Below are 17,767 nucleotides of genomic sequence, written 5' to 3'. Positions count from 1 at the left end.
TGTGGTTATCAAACACCTCCTGAGGTGCCAGGGGAGGAGGTGTTCAAACCCTGGAGCTCCACTGATGCTTTTGGCCTCCTCGTGCTGCTCTCAATAAAGCCAAGAGGAGCCTGATGCTTTTTTAAAAAGTCCTGGGATGATGGGACAGGATGGGATGGGATGGGATGGGATGGGATGGGATGGGATGGGATGGGATGGGATGGGATGGGATGGGATGGGATGGGATGGGATGGAATGATTCCCTGTCTGCAGCTGCTGGACAACTTTCCCTTAAATATTTCCTGATAGAAACACACAGAAAGCTTTTTCCAGTTTGTTCTCAGCTTTTTCTCCCCACAGAGGCTCAGTCACAATGCTGCAAATTTCCTGGTTCCTGCTGAATGTTATGATCCCAAAATTTGGAAAGTATCAGCTCATCCCTACACAGACCCCGTGTCCTGCTCCACTTCCAAGGGCTCTAGATGAAGAAACCCTGGAGCAATCAAGGGGGGAAATCCTCTCGTGGGCCCCTCTGCTAATTGTGGCCAAGGAATTTCTGTTGTGTTATTAAATAATGACCAAGAGATGATCTCTGGAGCAGGGGGGTGATGCTTTTCATTTGCAGCGCCACACACTAAAATATTCCATAATATTTATGAAATCCTGGGTGAAACTGGGGTTTGGAAAGCATTCAGAGAGAAATTAGGGGGAGAACCTGACTGTGGGGTGGGCACTGCCTGCAGCCCCAGGGGCACCTGCAGGACAGGGTGCTCTGTGAATAAAAGGATTCTCACATCCTCCTGCTGCCTGGAATTCCTCTGGAGCTGAGCCTGGCAGAGGATGGAGCTCGGAGCATTCCCGGTTTGGGGTTTGGGGTTTTGGGGGGATCAGATCCCTGAGCACCCCCCTGGCCCCGAGGGATCCCTGGAGAGCGGGGAGATGCTCAGGGAGGGGGTTAAGGATGGGAATTAAGGAAGGGTTTAAGGATGGGAATTAAGGATGGGGTTAAGGATGGTTTTAACCCCCTGCTCCCCGCGGGGTCCCCGCAGCACCACCAGCGCTCCCGCTCCTGCTTTCCCCCCTCTCCCTTTGCCGTGTTTAGTTAAATTTCCCCCGCCTTACTTGATGTCACATCCTGTTCCACAGCCATCCCCTGCTAGTAGCCAGCCCTACCAATTCCTTTCTTTTTTCTTTTTTTTTTTTTTTTTTTTTAAATCCCTTGTCCTCTCCCCATCACCCCCCTTTTCCAGGCAAACTTTTGGCAATAGCAGAGATAATCACTGCGTGCTCCGCTGAATTTCTCTTCGCAAATGTCTTTGGAGCAGGGGAGCCATTAAAAAAAAAAAAAAATTAAATAAATTACAAGACAGCCAGCACCGAGAGCAGAGGAGAGAAACTGGGATCCCAATAAATATGCAAAGTGAAGGCTCTGCTGAGCAGATTTCTGGCATCGCTTCCCGAGGGTGCTGAGAACCACCCGCAAAATCAGGCTGGGGTGGTTTTGTTTTTTTTTTTTTTGTTGTTTGTTTGTTTATTTTGTTTTTTGTAGATTTTATTTCCCCATATCCTTTTGTTGCCTGTTTATTTTTTTTTCTCTAATATAAATTAAAATATTACTAAGAATAAAGGAGTGAGGAGGCAGCGAGGCTCGGGGACGGCGCAGGGGAGGCTCGCCCGGAGCTGATCTGTATGCGAGCTACCTAGAACGGGGTGCGAGAGATGCAACCGGCAAGCAAGCTGCTGACCCTCTTCTTCCTCATCCTGATGGGCACAGAACTCACCCAAGTAGGTCCAGCTCTTCCTTTCCCCCACCCTCCTCCTTTCCCTTTTCTCCCCAACGCCATTTTCTGCTAAACCTCCAGAGCAGAGATGAAATCTGCCGGGGATGCTGCACCTGCCGAGCCGCCCCTTCCCCCGGGCATCACCTGTGCCCAGCCAGCGCACCTGGGCACCCACCTGGGGTGGGGGGGAGACCCCCCCGGTGTGGGTGGAGAAGTTGGGGACATCTCCCCTGGTTGTACCTGGGGGGCTGCGGGACCCCCCGTGCGGGGCTGGGAGCTGCTGTCCCGGGTGGCCACAAGGACCAGGTGGGAGTGTTGTCCCTCCTCGTGTGGGGGTAGCTGTGCTGCTTTTAGGTGACATTTAAATGTCCCTTGGTGTTTCCATCTGTGACAGACTGGTGGGAGATGGGAGCAGATTATTTATCCCCCTCTCTCCACTCCACCTGATTTGATTTTTTTTTTATTTTTTTTAATTTTTTGCCTGGATTTTCATGCTTTGCTTTCCTGTCCCAGCCCTTGGGTTGAGTGAGTCGTGGGGGGGAGGAAAGGAGGCACCCAAAAACCATCTCTTGCAAGTGGAATTAAAACTCCATTTGACTTCTTGAGGCTGGCCGGGGAGAGGCAGACAGGGTGGATTGCCTTTTGGGATTTTTTTTTTTTCCCCCACAAGTCGCTGAGGAAATGAAGAAAAAAGTAATTGCTAGAGGATGCTCTAGATTGTGAGGTTAATTGTGGTGCTGCCTGGAAGCACAAAAAAAAAAGAAAGAAAGAAAGAAAGAAAGAAAGAAAAAGCAGCTATAAATAGGAGGGGAATGGAGGCTTCTTAGTGTAGGAGCAATTAGCAGCTGGGCTCTCATCCTGGATGCTTTATGGAGATCATTTTCCCCTTTTCTCCCCGTGACAAAGCTCTCGCTGTCACTGCCCTAGTGCTGAAGTTTGAGCCTCTGAAACCTTTCGGCTCTGCACCCTGCGAGGATTTCTGCTGGCCCCAGCAAGGAGATCACAGAGCTGCCTAAATTGCACAGAGGGGAAAAAAAAAAAAAAAAAAAAAAACCGCTGAGCAGCCCGGAATGAGGAACAGGGGAGGGGAGGGAAGCTGAGAAACGCTGTGTGGATGAGGATGGGCTGGGGAGGAAGCAGCAGAAGCCCATTGTGCGTGAGGATGATGAGGCCGTGCGCATGCGCCGCGCTGGACAAAGAGCCAGGACCACCAGCCCGGCAGGTCCTGGCCACCAGGACAGGGCTAGTGGTGGCCACGGTGCCAGGGGAGCCGTGGGGATGCTGCCCCAGCGCCCCTGTAGCTTCACGCAGCACCAGGGTGCTCTCACCCCTTGGTCGGCCTTGTCAGCATCTCTCTGCTCTGGGAGGGTTTTCCAAGGGAAAAAAAAAAAAAAAAAAAAAAAAAAAAACAAGGGAAAAACAAAGCAAGCACAAAGCCGCTGCCCTGCCTGGCTGCTTTCTGCTCTCCTTGCTTCCTCTGGGACCGCAGCACCTCAACTTTGGCAGCAACTTTGGATGGGGTGGGCACAGGGAGCCCAGCTCTGGGCTGGGGCTGGGCAATGGCAGCGCTGGGCACAGCGCCCTGCCCTGACCGTGACGGGAGCTCGGAGCCGCCGCTAAAGCCTGGCTTAGCCGGGCTGCCCTGCTGGGGCTGGGTTCAGCTCTGCAGTGCCCACCTGGGCAGGTGGCCGTGTCCTGCCCCGGTGCCCGCCGGCTCTCCTGGCACTGCAGAGCCCTCCCGGAGTTCCAGCTCCTCGTTCCCGTGGCACTGCTGCCAGATGCGATCCCCAAATCCGCCTTTCGGCCCAGGCACCGCCCAGCTCTGTGCCTTCCGTGCCGAATTCCGTGCCAGCCTCGCATCTCCTCGCTGCGGGGGAGCCTCTCCCGTGCCCTACAGACCCCCCCACCGCGGCCGGGGAGGGTCGGGGCACAGAGGATGCTGATTCGGGCATGGTGCAGAAGGTGCCGCTGTCCCCTCCCGTCCCTGCCTGCGCTGACAGCCAGGCCAGCTCCCAGGGAAGGATGGAATGGGGACGGAACTGGCTCTGAAATGGGGCTGGAGGGTCGAGCACGGGCCTGTCCCTGCGCTGGGGGGGGGGCTGGGGAAGCTCTCGGGGAGCAAAGGGAATTGTCTGCCAGGTGTGGGTGCTGCAGCATCCTCGGGTGTCCCCCCCCCCCCAGGTGGGAGGAAGGATGCTGGGGGCACACGCACGGGCTGGGGACACCTGGCTAAGGTGGGGGTGGAGACAAAGGGGGAGCTGCCCCTAAACCCCCCCAGTTCTTTGTGCTGTCCCTCGACCCCCCCAGGGGCAGGGCTGAGGGGTGGCAGGACCCACAGCAGGACCTGCACGGGGCTCCGGGATTTCTCCTCCCTGAGTTTGTGCCTTGCCCCGGTCAGAACCAAACCCTGCAATGCCCCGTTTGGGTGCAGGGGCAGGATTTGGGGTGCTGGGATGGGGTGCTCCGGGCACCCTGGGGCGCAGCCCTTGGCTCTGGCTGGGCACGCAGCCCTGGGTAGGACCTTCCTGGGCAAAGTGCGGGGTTCCCTGTCCTTGTCCTGCTCTTGGGGACACCCAGGAGAGCTCTCCTGCTGCCCATGGAGGGCCAGAGCCAACTTCTGCTCCAGGAGGATCTGCCTGTTTTGTGCTGCCGGGAGGGCAGAGCCTGGGGCTGCGGTGGGACAGCCAGGACTGTCAGCAGAGGGGGGCTGCTGTCTGTCTGTCTGTCTGTCTGACCTGTCCTTTTGGCCTTTTGCTGGGGTATTTCAGTGAAAACCTCCTCAAAGTTTCCTCAGGAGCTCTGGCGCTCCCACATCCACCTCCCCAGAAATTTTGGGAACCACACAGGAAGCAACACCTTCCTGGAGCAGGTGGGTCTGAAACATTTAGGGCTTCTGCAAGAGGATTAAAAAAAAAATCCTAAAAATATTAATTATATTAATTTCCTCATTGATTTTCCTAAAAGAACCCCAAATCCCTGTCAGGACTGCTTGCAGGGGAAGGCAGAGCCCTGCCAGGGCTCAGTAATGCTCAGCCCAGCTCTCTTCTGCCCATGGAGAAATTCCCAGTGCCCAGTTTGGTGCCCAGGCTCTTCCTCCCCCTGCCAGGGAGACACGTGGAAAGGGGCAGGATTAAGCTGCAAATCTGCAGCCTGGAACAGGAGGCAGCTGTCTCATAAACCAATTTGTGTCTCGTCTCGCTAACTTCAGCTCCAACCAATAAAAAAGAGAGGTAATTTCTAGCCCTGGGTTGTATTTATTGCTCGAGTTATCAGTCCTTGTAATCAGTATTAGCACCATACGTAATACAAAACTAATTACTATTAGAGGGAATTAAACAGAGGAGGCGCTGGCAGTGGGGAAAGCTCCTTCTGGAGCTGGGAGGGGGAAGCGTTGCCTTTGGGAACAAAAAGGGAACAAAGCTGGGACACCCCAGGAGTGGCCATCTGGGATTTGTGGCTTTTTGGGATACCTGAGAGGATGGCTCAGTCAGGCAGGGCAAGGTGGGTTTGGAGAAACAGAGACTCAGAGGTGTGCCTTGGCACCAGCAAATCCCAAACGTGGGGCAAGAGCAGCTGAAAAATCCGGATTTTCCTCCTTTTGTAGATTGTAGCTGTTGGTTGTTACTGCTCTCCTGCAGCTGAGCCCTGCTCCCCACCCCCAGACTGACTTTAGTTGGAGTCCTGACCCTTTCTCCCTGCTCAGGACCCTTTTTTCCCTTTTCAGAATCCTTTCTCCCTGCTCAGGACCCTTTTTTCCCTTTTCAGAATCCTTTTTCCCTGCTCAGGACCCTTTTATCATGCTCAGGGACCCTTTTTTCTCTGACCAGAATCCTTTTTCCCTGCTCAAGACTCTTTTTTTTTGTGTGCCCAGGGACCCTTTTTCCCTGCTCAAGGACCATTTTTCCCTGCTCAGAACCCCTTTTTCTCTGCTCTAGGACCCTTTTTCTCTGCTCAGAATCTTTTTTTTTGCCCTGCTCTGGACCCTTTTTCCCCTGCTCTGGACCCTTTTCTCCCTGTTCAGAATCCTTTTTACCTGCTCAGGACCCTTTTTTTCCCTGCTCTAGACCCCTTTTCCTTGCTCAAGGCCCCTTTTTTCCCTGCTGTGGACCCATTTTTCCCTGCTCAGGACCCAAGTCCCGTTCCCAGCCCACCCTCTCCATGCTGGAAGGATAACAAGGGGACAATATCAGGCTTCAGCCCTGGGCCAGGAGCAGAGCTGTGTTTGCTAGAAAGCAGCACACAGAGCAGTTCTTCCCTGGGAACTCACTCTGGCACTGGAAGTGTGTGCCTGACCCAGGGAAACATGCCAAAAAAAAAAAAAAATCATCTTCCCCACCAGAGCATCCAAAACCAGGAACCTGGAGAACCTGGACTGGTTTGAAGGGGCTCTGCTCTTCCCCAGAGGCTCTGACAGGTCCTGGCACCAGCTTGGAAATCCTGGGCTTAATGACAAGAGCAGCTTTAGCTAAACTCAGATTTAGACACGTGAAGCCCCCGTGAATGGGAGGTTTCCTTCCAGAGATCTTTCTCCCAAAGGAAAGGAGGTTTCAGAGTGGTTTTCATGCAGTGTCCAGAGTTGGGAGTTCATTTTCCAGAGCACCTTATCCCAAAATGTGGCTTTCCCTGGAGTCAGCCACAATTTTCACACGGAGTTGTACCAGGAGCTGGCAGGGATCCCCTTCATCTGGCCACTCTTTGAGGTCTTAAATTACCACTTTCCTTCCTCCCTACTGTTTCATTTTCTATCAATCCCTACCTTCCCATGATGAGGGGAAAACTTGCTCCGTGATGTGACAACGAGCATCTCCTAGAGTGAGCTTTGTGGAAGTGGTGGTAGCAAAAAAAAAAAAAAGTGACAAAAACTAGGTAAAAACTTCAGGATATTTGGAATTGTGACCCAAAACCGAGGGAATCCCTGTGCCATTTCTTGCTGTGACCTGCTGAGGGGCAGCAGAAAGTTGTGCTGTGCCCAGAGGGGATGGGTACAAAGGGTTCGTTCCCCCAGGACAGGCTGCAGGGATGTCGGACACCTGGGAATGAGGAATGCATGGGGAAAGGGTGGAGGTTTATTCAGAGAGGGATGAGAAACCTCCTCCTTCTGCCCAGAGCAGAGTCCAGGTCTCTCCCTGTGTGACTCTGAGGTGCTGGGCAGAAAGCAGAGGGCACAGAGTGGGCTCAGAGCCCTGGGCTGGGCTGGCATCTCTGTGTGCCCATCACTCAGCAGCCACAGGAGCCGTGTGGTGCCAGGGGGCACAGCCCCTCAACCTGGTTTTTAGGGATTTTTTTTTGGGTGGGGGGGGGTTCTCTTCTCCCCACAGCTCTCCTGGCCCTGTGCAGCCGCAGCCCTTGGGGCAGCCTGGCGTCAATCAGGGATCCAGGAGGGATGGAAAGAGTCACTGGGGGCAGCAAAGCCTCCAAAGGGATGGTCCAGAGCCCCTCCATCAGCTGCAGCAGGGAGGGAAATCTCAATCCAAGCTCTTAGGGAGGATCCCTGAAATTCCACAGCGAGAGAGGAAAGAGCCCAAAGTGTCCAGCCCATCCCACAGATTTCCAGGATGGAGAGGAGGAGCTGGAAAAGGTTGGATTTGGGCTGTCCCACACCCCACAGAGCATCCCTTAGAGTGCCCGGCCGAATTCCCGAGTCCTGTGCTGCCAGCCCTGCGAAGGGCACTGGGCTCATGGCACAGCCAGCTCAGCTGGCATCATCCTCCTGAGGTGTCCCCTGAGGTGTCCCCAGCGCTCCCCGAGGCACCAGCGAGGTTTGGGGCTGTTTAAAACCCAGCCGGGTGTGCTTTAGAGCAGCTCCCACCATGCAGCCAGCAGGAATTCCCTGTTTGGGGTCCCTGGACATCATCCCCAGTAAAAAAAATAAATAAATAAATAAATAAAAAATAAACTTGGGAGCAGAGGAACTTGGGCACCTCTTCTCTGAGCCAGCCAGGAGAGGGAGACAGTGACCGCCGTGTCCCCAGGCTGCCACCCGGGAATTGTCCCGGTTCGCACACCTTGACCCTCGCAGGGCTCCTTTAGGCACAGAATTCTGAGTTATCCATTCCCAGCAGCGGAATTTTCCACCCTGCAGCTCTTTTGGAAGACCCTGTTCTCTGCTTTTATCTCTATTTCTCTGCTCAGAACACCTGGATTAAAAAAAAAAAAAAAAATCTTTTGTTCCTCAGGTAGTTCTTTGCAGAGGAATGGAGGGGGCAATAATCCTGGAACTCCTCTTTTTTTTAGGGGGGGGCACCCCCTGCTCTTGTGGGATGGGGACACAGAGTCACAAAAAAAAGCAACACCAGCAGGGTTTTCTTGTGCAGAAAAAAACCCCAGGTGACAGGAGAAAGGTGAGCTCCACCAGTTCAGGGATTCCTGCAGATGTGCTGATGGAAAAGTTGTTTTTTGAGGACCAGTACCCAGCTGTGCTCTGGAAAGCCCCATCAGGGAATGCCAGGGCCACTGGAATTTCTTCCTTACTGGTTTCATGCTGGTTTCTGTGTTGTGCTCCTGCAGGAGGAATGGCAGGGGTCCCACGTGAAATTAATTGGATTTTTGGTCATCAGTTTATTTGTTTTTCATTCTTTTTCAATTTTTTTGCCACGCTGGGCTTTTAAAATCAGGGAGATAATCAGGGTGAGGCAGAGTTTCTGTGCTTGTACATCACCTGTGTCAGGCACCAAGTGACAAAAGTCTTTGTCCTGCTCAATGCACCTCATCCCACACCAGCAAGCACCAATTCCTCCCTAAAAAAAAAGGGGAAACAGCAGCTCCTGGGAGCCTCTTTCTTCCATCAGATCTCTGCTTTGGGGCAGCTGGAATGGGTTCAGCTTCCATGGTCATGCCTTGGGGAAGGCTTGTGACCCTTCCCGCTCCTGGCAGGTTATTAATGCTAATTAAGAATTTTCTAAAAAGGTCTGGAAGAACATTTTGATGTCCATTCCTCAACTCCCTTAATCTTGGCAGCAACCAAAAAAAGAGAAAAAAAAAATCCCCCAGAAGTGCTGCTTTTAATTCTTTGAGAAACACTGAAAGCAGGAGAAAAGAAAGAAAGAAAGAAAATCCCCCAGGATTTCTCTTTCCCCCCCATTATTACAGGTACAGCTCCTCTTTCAACTGACATGAAGGTGTTTTCTCCAGGGAAACGGAGCAGTTCTGCTTCCCTCCCCCTGCACAAACCCTGGGAAAAAATTCCCAGTAATGGGCCCCCCTTAGCAGGGACCTGTGGCTGCTGCTCCTCTCTGTGCTTGGCTGTTTGGAGGAGCTTTAATCATGGCAAAGCATTGGAAAGGAATATGAATGAAATCACCTGCGTGCACCGCTGGGAAATGAGCTTTTAGCCCAGGTGGGATCCAGGGCAAGGCACAGGAGTGATTTTTTTTTTTTTTTTTTTTTTAATCCCACCAAATGCAGAACAAGGAACAGGAGAGATTCTTATTTAAATACCGAGGTATCCATAGGACTAAATCCTATGTGTGTGTCTGGAGCAGACAAATATGAGGGATAAACTCCAGTGACAAACTCCGTTCCCAAATGAACCTTGGGATGATTTAAGTGCAGCACTTGGGTGTTTGATATGATGGGAAAGCAGAGAAGCGATCAAGGCCTGGGCTGCCACAGAGCTGAGCACAGCAGAAGCACCTGGGAGAGCAGGGAGTTGGGATTCCTCCTAAAAGGTGGAAGCCACCCGAGGTTCTTCTGAAGCAGCTGGGTGCTGACCCCACAGGCACCCCCTCCACAGCCAGCAGCAGCTTTGCTGTGGAAGGAATTTGGAAGCTGATTCCATGCAGTGGAGGCGGTTTATGTAATCCCAAAGCAGGACAGGGTGTGGGATTCAGAGGGCAGCAGGGTTTCCTCCCTGGTTCCAGCAGCTGCATTGGAGCTGGGCAGGGTGACACCGATGGAGGGAGGGGAGGGGATGGGATTTCAGCTGCTGCAGCCTGACCCAAAGCAGCTGCCAGTGCCCTGCTGTGCCAGGGCTTTGTCACAGGGACAGGATCCGACCTGGCAGCAGCACTCCCGCTCAAACTCATCTCCGTTTCTCCACCTGGTGGAACTGCTAAGTGTGCCTTATTTCAGAGAGCTCCCAGGGCTCCCTGCAGGAACAGCTCCACTCCCCTGTCCTGCTCCGGCTCCCTCGGCCCAGCCCGGCTGTGCTGGGATGATCCCACACCCCCAGTGAGGGACAAGGACCTGCTGACATGGGACAGGACAGCTCAGCAGGGATTACATTTTGGGGCTTCTTGCTGGGATGGGCTCTGCACATCTCCTGGGTGCTGGATGTGAGGAGGCACTGGTGGGTCAAGGTTTTGGGGCAACAAAACCTCCACCCCAAGAATCCACAACGTTGGAACAGCAGCTCCGGAGGGGTCGGGTTTGGGGTTGGACTGACTCCAGTGGGAATGTGGTGGCTCCCAGGGCCAGGCCATGGAGCAGCTGAGGCTCCGCCGCACCCATGACAAGGCTGTGGCTGTGCCACAGAGCAGGGGATGGCACTGCTGTCCTCTGGAGAGGCACGGGGGATTCATTTCTGTGCTGCTTGGCACAGGGAGCTCCAAGGTTCTCTTAGGGCAAGATGCGCAGGAACTGCGGAGTTCTGCCGGTCGGAGATTTTGGTTCTGAAGTCACCAGGGCAGTTCTGCAAATGGCTTCGGGACACCTGAGTGGTGAGCAAGCCCAGGTGACATTCCAGACAGGCTGTGTGCCCTTTGCACCCCTCGGCAGGGAATTCCTGAGCCGGGACGAGGCGGGAGCAGGGACGGGGCTGGCAGTGAGCTTCGGTTCGTCCTTCGTGCTGAGGAGCTGCTGTCGGAGGAGCCCGCTTGGACCTGGGGACACACAGGTGTCCCCCAGCCCGCGGGTGTGTGCGGGAGGGGTGCGGCCCTTGCGGGTTGCACCGCGATGAAATGCTCCGGTTCCTTGGTCCTGGCACGGCTGTGCTGTGTCCCCTCTGTGTCCCCTCTGTGTCCCCGCTCTGTCCCCTCTGTGTCCCCTCTGTGTCCCCTCTGTGTCCCCGCTGTGTCCCCGCTCTGTCACCCGCGACCACCGAGTGACCCCGGCCCTCAGCGCCGCCCGCAGCCGCCAGAGGGCGCCACAGCGCCGCAGCAGGGGAGCCGCGCCCCCCAAAATCCTTCAACATCCCCAAAATCCTTCCACATCCCAAAAATCCTTCAATATCCCCAAAATCCTTCCACATCCCCAAAATCCTTCAACATCCCCAAAATCCTTTCCACATCCCCAAAATCCTTCCACATCCCAAAAATCCTTCAACATCCCCAAAATCCTTCCACATCCCAAAAATCCTTCAACATCCCCAAAATCCTTCCACATCCCAAAAAATCCTTCCACATCCCCAAAATCCTTCTACATCCCCAAAATCCTTCTACATCCCCAAAATCCTTTCCACATCCCCAAAATCCTTTCCACATCCCCAAAATCCTTCTACATCCCAAAAATCCTTCCACATCCCAAAAATCCTTCAATATCCCCAAAATCCTTCCACATCCCAAAAATCCTTCCCACATCCCAAAAATCCTTCCACATCCCCAAAATCCTTCTACATCCCCAAAAATCCTTTCCACATCCCCACAATCCTTTCCACATCCCCAAAAATCCTTCCATATCCCCAAAATCCTTCCAGCTCCCCAAAATCCTTCCAGCTCCCCCAAATCCCTTCCACCTCCACCAAATCCCTTCCAGCTCCCCCAAATCCTTTCCACTTCCTCCCCAATTTTCCCACTCTCCTCATTCCTCTCCCCCACCCAATTTATCTCCTCAAATCTTCTTCCCTCCCCCCAAACCTTTCTCTCCCTTCCCCACGCCTGTTTGCTTCTGCTCAGTCTCTTCTCATTCCTCTCCCCAGTTCTTTCCTCTCTCCCCAAACCTTTCCTCCCTAATTCTTTCCCCTCTCCCCAAACCTCTTCACCGGAAACCTTTTCTCCCCAAATCTTTTTCCCCTCTCCCCAAACCTTTTATCCACAAATCTTTTCTCCCTTTTTTTTCTCTTTCCTTCTTTCCACTTCCCTATCCCCAAATCTTTCCTCCTCATAATTTTTCTTCTCCTCTCCCCTTCACTCCTCTTTCCCAAGATCTTTTGCCCCCAACGTCTTTTACTTGGACATCTTTCCTCTCCAAATCTTTTCTCCACCGATCTTTCCCTCTTTCTCTCCCTCCTTCCATCCGTCCACTCCCCTTTCCCCAAACCTCTCCTCCCACTCTCTTCTCCCCAAACCTTTCCTGCGTTTCCCCCCCATCCCCAAACCTCCCTCCCTCCTCTCCGTTGTCCCCTCCCTCTCCCTCTCTCACCCACCGCAGTGTCCCCAGCTGGGTTGGGCGCTCTCCGCCCCTCCGGTCCCGCCTCCTGCAGCCGCTCGCTCCGGCTGGGGCGCGCCCGGCGGCGGCGGGCGCAGGGAGCAGCCCCGCTCGGCTCGGGCACAGCGGGCACAGCGGCAGGGCAGGGCGGCAGGGCGGAGGAGGAAGAGGAGGAGGAGGAGGAGGAGGAGGATGGGCCGGCGGCGAGCTGTGGCGGCGGCCGGGCGGCTGGAGCAGCCCGAACCCAGCGGCATGGAGCCCGGCGCCGGTGCAGAATGAAGGGTGCCTGCCGCCCCCCCCCGCAGACATGTCTGTGCCTTTACTCAAGATTGGAGTCGTCCTCAGCACCATGGCCATGATCACCAACTGGATGTCGCAGACGCTGCCCTCCCTCGTGGGGCTCAACACCACCAAACTCACGGCGGCCACGGGCGGCACCTTGGACCGCAGCACGGGAGTAAGTGAAGGGGGCGGCGGGGCACGGGGAGGGCTGCCCGGAGCTGCCCGGAGCTGCCCGGAGCATCCCAAGCTCCCGGAGCATCCCCGCATCCCGGAGCATCCCGGAGCATCCCCGCATCCCGGAGCATCCCCGGCTCCCGGAGCATCCCGGAGCATCCCCGCATCCCGGAGCATCCCCGGCTCCCGGAGCATCCCGGAGCATCCCCGCATCCCGGAGCATCCCCGGCTCCCGGAGCATCCCGGAGCATCCCCGCATCCCGGAGCATCCCCAGCTCCCGGAGCATCCCCGCGGCTGCTCCCCGCCGCCGCCCTGTCCCTCCTCGCCCGGGTGTCCCCCCCTCTCCTTGCCCAGGTGTCCCCGTGGCCAGCAGGGTCCCCACCTCGGGACCTCCAGCGCCCTGGGAAGGGGCAGGATCGCCTCCCCTCGGGGACATCGCGGCCAAGTGTCCCCGCGGTGCTGCAGGAGCGGGGATGGGGCGGTCGGGGGACTGGGGGTGACGGTGCAGGGAGCGTCTCTCCCTCTTCTCTCCTCTCCTCCAATTCAGCCATCGCTCGTTCATGGCTGGGGGTGACCCGGGTGTCCCCCCCCCGCAGCCAAAGGGATGCAAAATTTCCCTGTTCGCCGCTCAAAAGCGGCGGGGAGAGCGGCCGCGAGTCCCGGGAGGCTCCTCCGCTGCGCTCCGTCCCCGATCCGTCCCCGCTCCGTCCTCGCTGGGATGGAGATGCAGCGGGGAAGTCGCCGTGTAGGGCTGGACATCCCCTGTCCCTGCTCTGCTGGAGGGCTGGGGCTGTGCCTGAGCTTCCCACTTTGGGAATGGCTAGGAAATTCATTCCGGTCTGTCTGTCTGTCTTCCCTGAGCAGGGAAAATCGGGTTCCTTTCTCCTGCAGGCTGCACGTTCCTCCCTTCTGCCGGAGCTCCGCTACTGCAGCTCTGCTGTTCCCAGAGTATTCCGTGTAGTGCTTGTGCTGCTGAGCGAATGGAGCTGAGATTTATTTTATTTTATTTTCCACGTTGTCAGGGTTTATGAGATCCATTTATTATTTTTTTCTCCCCCTCCCCCCCCCCCCGGTTCGTTTAGCCAGAGAATCCAATTGTGCGTCTGCCTGGGCATGTCTCTCAACGTGGGCATTTGCAAGGTGATTTGTTCTGGAGTGAAGCGGTGGAAAGAACATTTCCCCTCTGCTTGGGGACACCTTCAAAGTGTTCCGAGGTTGGGTTGGCATTAAATAATGGATTATGCCGTGAGATCAAAGGAAAATTATGACCAGGGAGGTTTGGAGAGCACGGGGGTACGAGGGGAATGTGCTGTCCTGCAAGCTCAGGCACAGCTGGTGCCCTCAGGACTGCATCCCATCCCGGCTGGAATTCTGCACAGGGCTTTCCCTGCCTGGAATGGAGGGAAGGGGTTGTTTGGGAAGCTCCTCATCCCCGGGGGATCTGATCTGGCAGGGAAAAGGGGGAATCGTGGCTCGGAAAAGGGCACTCAGCTGAGCTCATCTCCTGCTGCCGGGGTCGGGAGGGCTCTGCGGGGCACAGAGCAGTGCTCAACCCTCCCCGGGGGCTCGGACACGTCCCTGTCCCGGTGTTGGGGACGCACCGAGTGCTCTGTCACCACAGCCGGGCACGGAGACCCTGCCCCGATGTGCTCAGCGCTGTCCGGCACCGGGAATTCTCACAATTCTGCCTTTCCATGCATCCACGCTTTCCCACTTGAGTTGCTTTCGTGTTTTTAGCCCTTGCTCTCCTTTTCAGACCTTTCTTTGATTCGTCCCCAATCCATATTTTTGCATTCCAAGTGGATTTTGCCAGCTGGGCCCTCGGAGGAGCCTCCAGCACAGCTCTGCCACGTCCATCCTTCTTCCTGCACTGGTTCCCCTTCACCTCCCACAGCCCTGCCAGGCCTCCCCCCTGTAGATGGGTTTAATTAACCCATCTTTCCCTGTGTTAATTAGGTGTTGCCTACCAACCCAGAGGAAAGCTGGCAGGTCTACAGCTCTGCCCAGGACAGCGAGGGACGTTGTATATGCACAGTGGTGGCACCTCAGCAGACGATGTGCTCGCGTGATGCCAGGACAAAGCAGCTGAGACAACTCCTAGAAAAGGTAATGCTTGGCCCCTTCTGGCAAAAATGGTTTGGTTTGGTGGGGTAAAAACCTGAGCTGAGCCTTGGCTTCCAGGGAAGACCCCTTGGGATGGTTTTTCCATGGTGTGGTTGTCCCTGTGTGTGCAGCTGCAGGCAGGAGGAGAAACCTCTTAAGTGTTTTCTGAGAGGAAAGCCTGCCCTAAGGTCAAGGGAAAGCTGCTGAGATCAAAGCACCAATATTGAACTGTACCACTATAAAATAATGTAAAAAAAAAAAAAAACAAACCCCTTTTTTCATTCCGTTGGCGCAAGCAGTTTCAAAGCAGACTCAGCAACAGGAAAGGAGAGAGAATTAAAACCCAAAGCCAAGCTTTCCTAGGCAAGGTGGCATTAAAAAGGTCAAGTAAAATCCTGCAAGCTGTCACCAGCAGGTAGCACAGAGATGACACTCAGTGGTTTTCCTCCTAACGTTGACATCCTCTTGATTAGTTTTTAATAGTCTGCTGTCCAAAAAGATCAAAGAATCTCATTAGGGAAACATCCCCAATAACAAGAAATTTTCCAGATAATAGATTTCAGTGAAGAAATGCTGTTTCATGTGAAATTGTGCTCTTCTCTTGCAAATATGAGCTGGCTCCTGTGCTGGATGTATAATTAAACCCCATCCCCTAATGCTATATTGGCCTGTGCCGTGCATGACAAAAGAATTTTCATCCTGCTGCTTTGGGGGAAGCTGCTGTATTAATTCCCTCTAACAATATTAAACCTCCACTTAACTGATTTCCCCATGTGCTGAGGACAATAAAGCCAGCCAGGAAACATTCAGCCCTAAAACAATTCTTTGGGTTGTCAGAAGCTGCTAAAAATAATCCCAACTCAAGCTTTTCTTTCTACCAGCAATAATGCCCTGGGTGCATTTGCTCCTGAGAGGCAGCAGGATTTATGAACAGCTCAGAGGTGCTCCCAGAACTCCTCATCCACTCTAAAAAAATCAGAATTTGACCCAATGCCCTCTGCTGATGAGCAGGAGTTGGGAATGGGAGACCTGGGATAACATCAGGAGGGTGGAAGTGCTCAGTGGGGCTTTTTTTAATGCAGCTCTCTGGCTGCCAATGGATAAAAAGTGAGGGAGGAGCAGGATTTCTGGGCATGTGTTGTGGGATATGTTACCTGCCTGCTAATCTGCCTGCATCTCACTCCCACGCTAACCTATATGAAAAACCCCAAAATAAGGAATAGGCTCTTAGTGCCAGACATCTGATCTTGATGGAGGCTGAACTGATAATCCCTGGAGGTGAAAACAACTGCAGAGCAGAGCTTCCAGCTTCCCAGGAAGGATTTCAATCCTGAAAACTCCTTCCCTCAGCTGGCATTCTAACCCTACCTTTGTGATGGGGGAAAAAATTGCAGCTCCTGCTTTCTCCCTGGCAGCAGAGGAAGCAGCACAATGCGTCGAGGAGGGAATTGTGTTTGGATTTTCCAAGGAGCAGACGTGGAGTTCACCTATGGAAACGATGAGGTGTTGCAAGGTCGCTGCATTTGTGTGCACACCAAGCAATTGCAGCATCTTCAGGGGAAGTCTCCACGCAGAATCCTTTGGGATTTTGAGGTTCAGAGCCGCCATCCATCCACGCCGAGTTCGAGGGATGAGGATCTGTGTGGGAACTGCAGTTGCTGAGGCTGGCAACGAGTGCTGGGCATGCTGACGGGTGAAAGAGGGGAGGGCAGGGCAGGCAGGGCTGCACAGAGTGTTCAGCCCAGGCTTTGACACTCGAGGTGTCTGAGCTCATCCTTGGCTGGGGTTCACTGAGTCCTTCCAGTTTACGTGTGGCAGGTGCTGAGTCCAGACCTTGGGCTGCACCCAAACCAAGACATCACCTCAGTCCTGCTCATCATCAGATTCTGTTTGATCTCCAGACAGAATTTTATTTATTTGTTTATTCGTTCTGGCCCTGTTATCAGGGACAGCTTCCTCCTCTGATGGTGAAACCATTTCTGGTTTCCTGCCAATCCTTCCTCTCAGCCAGCGCTGATTTCTAGATTTAACTTTTTTTTTTTTCTTCCTCTGATGGTCACTCCCAGGTGTATAAAGGGGACAGTGACATCTCAGCCATCAGTGCCTCCTACAAACCTTATGTGGTGAACTTTTCATATCCTCAACTATCAGCTGAGCCCATTTCTCTGCTGATTTTTTCCCCTAGAGCTTGAAAATCTCCCTCAAGATTCCTCTTGCTGTCGCTGCATCGGTTTGTGCAGCTCCCCAAGGCTGAAAACTCAAACCCCAAAGCTGGGCTCAAAACAGCCCTTTTGGAGCTGGCAGGAAAGGCTGATCCACAGGGAAGCTTGAGCAGGGTTTAAACCATGGATTTGACCTTATAAACCTCACTGAGGTCACCAGGCCAATACTGACTCCCTGTTACTCTGGTTTAATTGTGAATCAACTCCTCAAACAGGATGACAAGAGCAGCACTGCAAGCTTCATTTGTATTAATTTCCTATTTCAACTGCTAAAAATAACTCTTTTTTCCCCCAGACAGCCACAGGTATCTGTCTCACATTATCTCAGTGAAAATGAGGTTTCAGGCTGAGAGAGGAGGCAGAAAGCATTTTCAGGAGATGTTTGAGGGCTGCAGCTGATGGATGGAGCTGAGGGAATTTAAGAGGCACTATCCTTGGGCCCGAGTTCATTAGAGCACTTCTGTACATGCTTCAGCCTGAGCTCCAACAGGCTCATTGAAACCTAATCATGTGCCAAAGTACTTTGCTGGATCAAGGGCATAATATGCTAATGAGGGAAAACAAGCAGATCCTCAGCTGCTGGAGCACATGGGGCTGTCAGGGATCTCAGACTCATTCCCTACAAATCTGGCCCGGATCTTGCCTGACGGAAAACAACACGGGCAACAAATACCCACTCTGGGCTTGTAAAATCCACCCCAGAATAGCACAGCAGCTAATTTTAGGCATCTCTGTGCAGAAGCACGTGAGGAGGTTATTTTCTTCTGCTTCAGGGAAGAGCAGAAATATTCCAGAGGTGTTTGAAGGCAGCAGCCTGAGCAAGATGCTCTGAGAGCAGAGTGTGTCTCTCCCTCCCCACCACCTGAGAAAGAGCCTAAGGAGTCCCCCAGAATTTTGCTCAGTAGACTCAGATATTGGTCTGT

General features: G+C 53.9%; 1 protein-coding gene across 3 annotated transcripts in view; it reads left to right on the top strand.

Moving 5' to 3' along the window:
* The first annotated feature begins 850 nt into the window (after positions 1 to 850).
* Positions 851 to 17,767, top strand: part of OLFM1 (olfactomedin 1) — a 32,030-nt gene continuing 15,113 nt past the window's right edge. Inside the window, exons 1-3 of one of the 3 annotated variants that reach the window (XM_062505465.1) lie at positions 12,370 to 12,493; positions 14,414 to 14,441; positions 14,502 to 14,625. In XM_062505465.1, the coding sequence (XP_062361449.1) occupies positions 12,370 to 12,493; positions 14,414 to 14,441; positions 14,502 to 14,625 (276 nt within the window). Of the gene's footprint in view, positions 1,765 to 12,369; positions 12,520 to 14,413; positions 14,442 to 14,475; positions 14,626 to 17,767 lie in introns of those variants that run through there. The other 2 variants (XM_062505466.1, XM_062505464.1) reach the window with 2 other exon arrangements.

The sequence above is a fragment of the Cinclus cinclus genome, chromosome 19 (assembly GCF_963662255.1).
Source record: "Cinclus cinclus chromosome 19, bCinCin1.1, whole genome shotgun sequence".
In the NCBI taxonomy this organism is placed as follows: domain Eukaryota; kingdom Metazoa; phylum Chordata; class Aves; order Passeriformes; family Cinclidae; genus Cinclus; species Cinclus cinclus.
The sequence above is the reverse complement of the archived record's forward strand: the minus strand, read 5'-3'. Positions and strand labels throughout refer to the sequence as shown.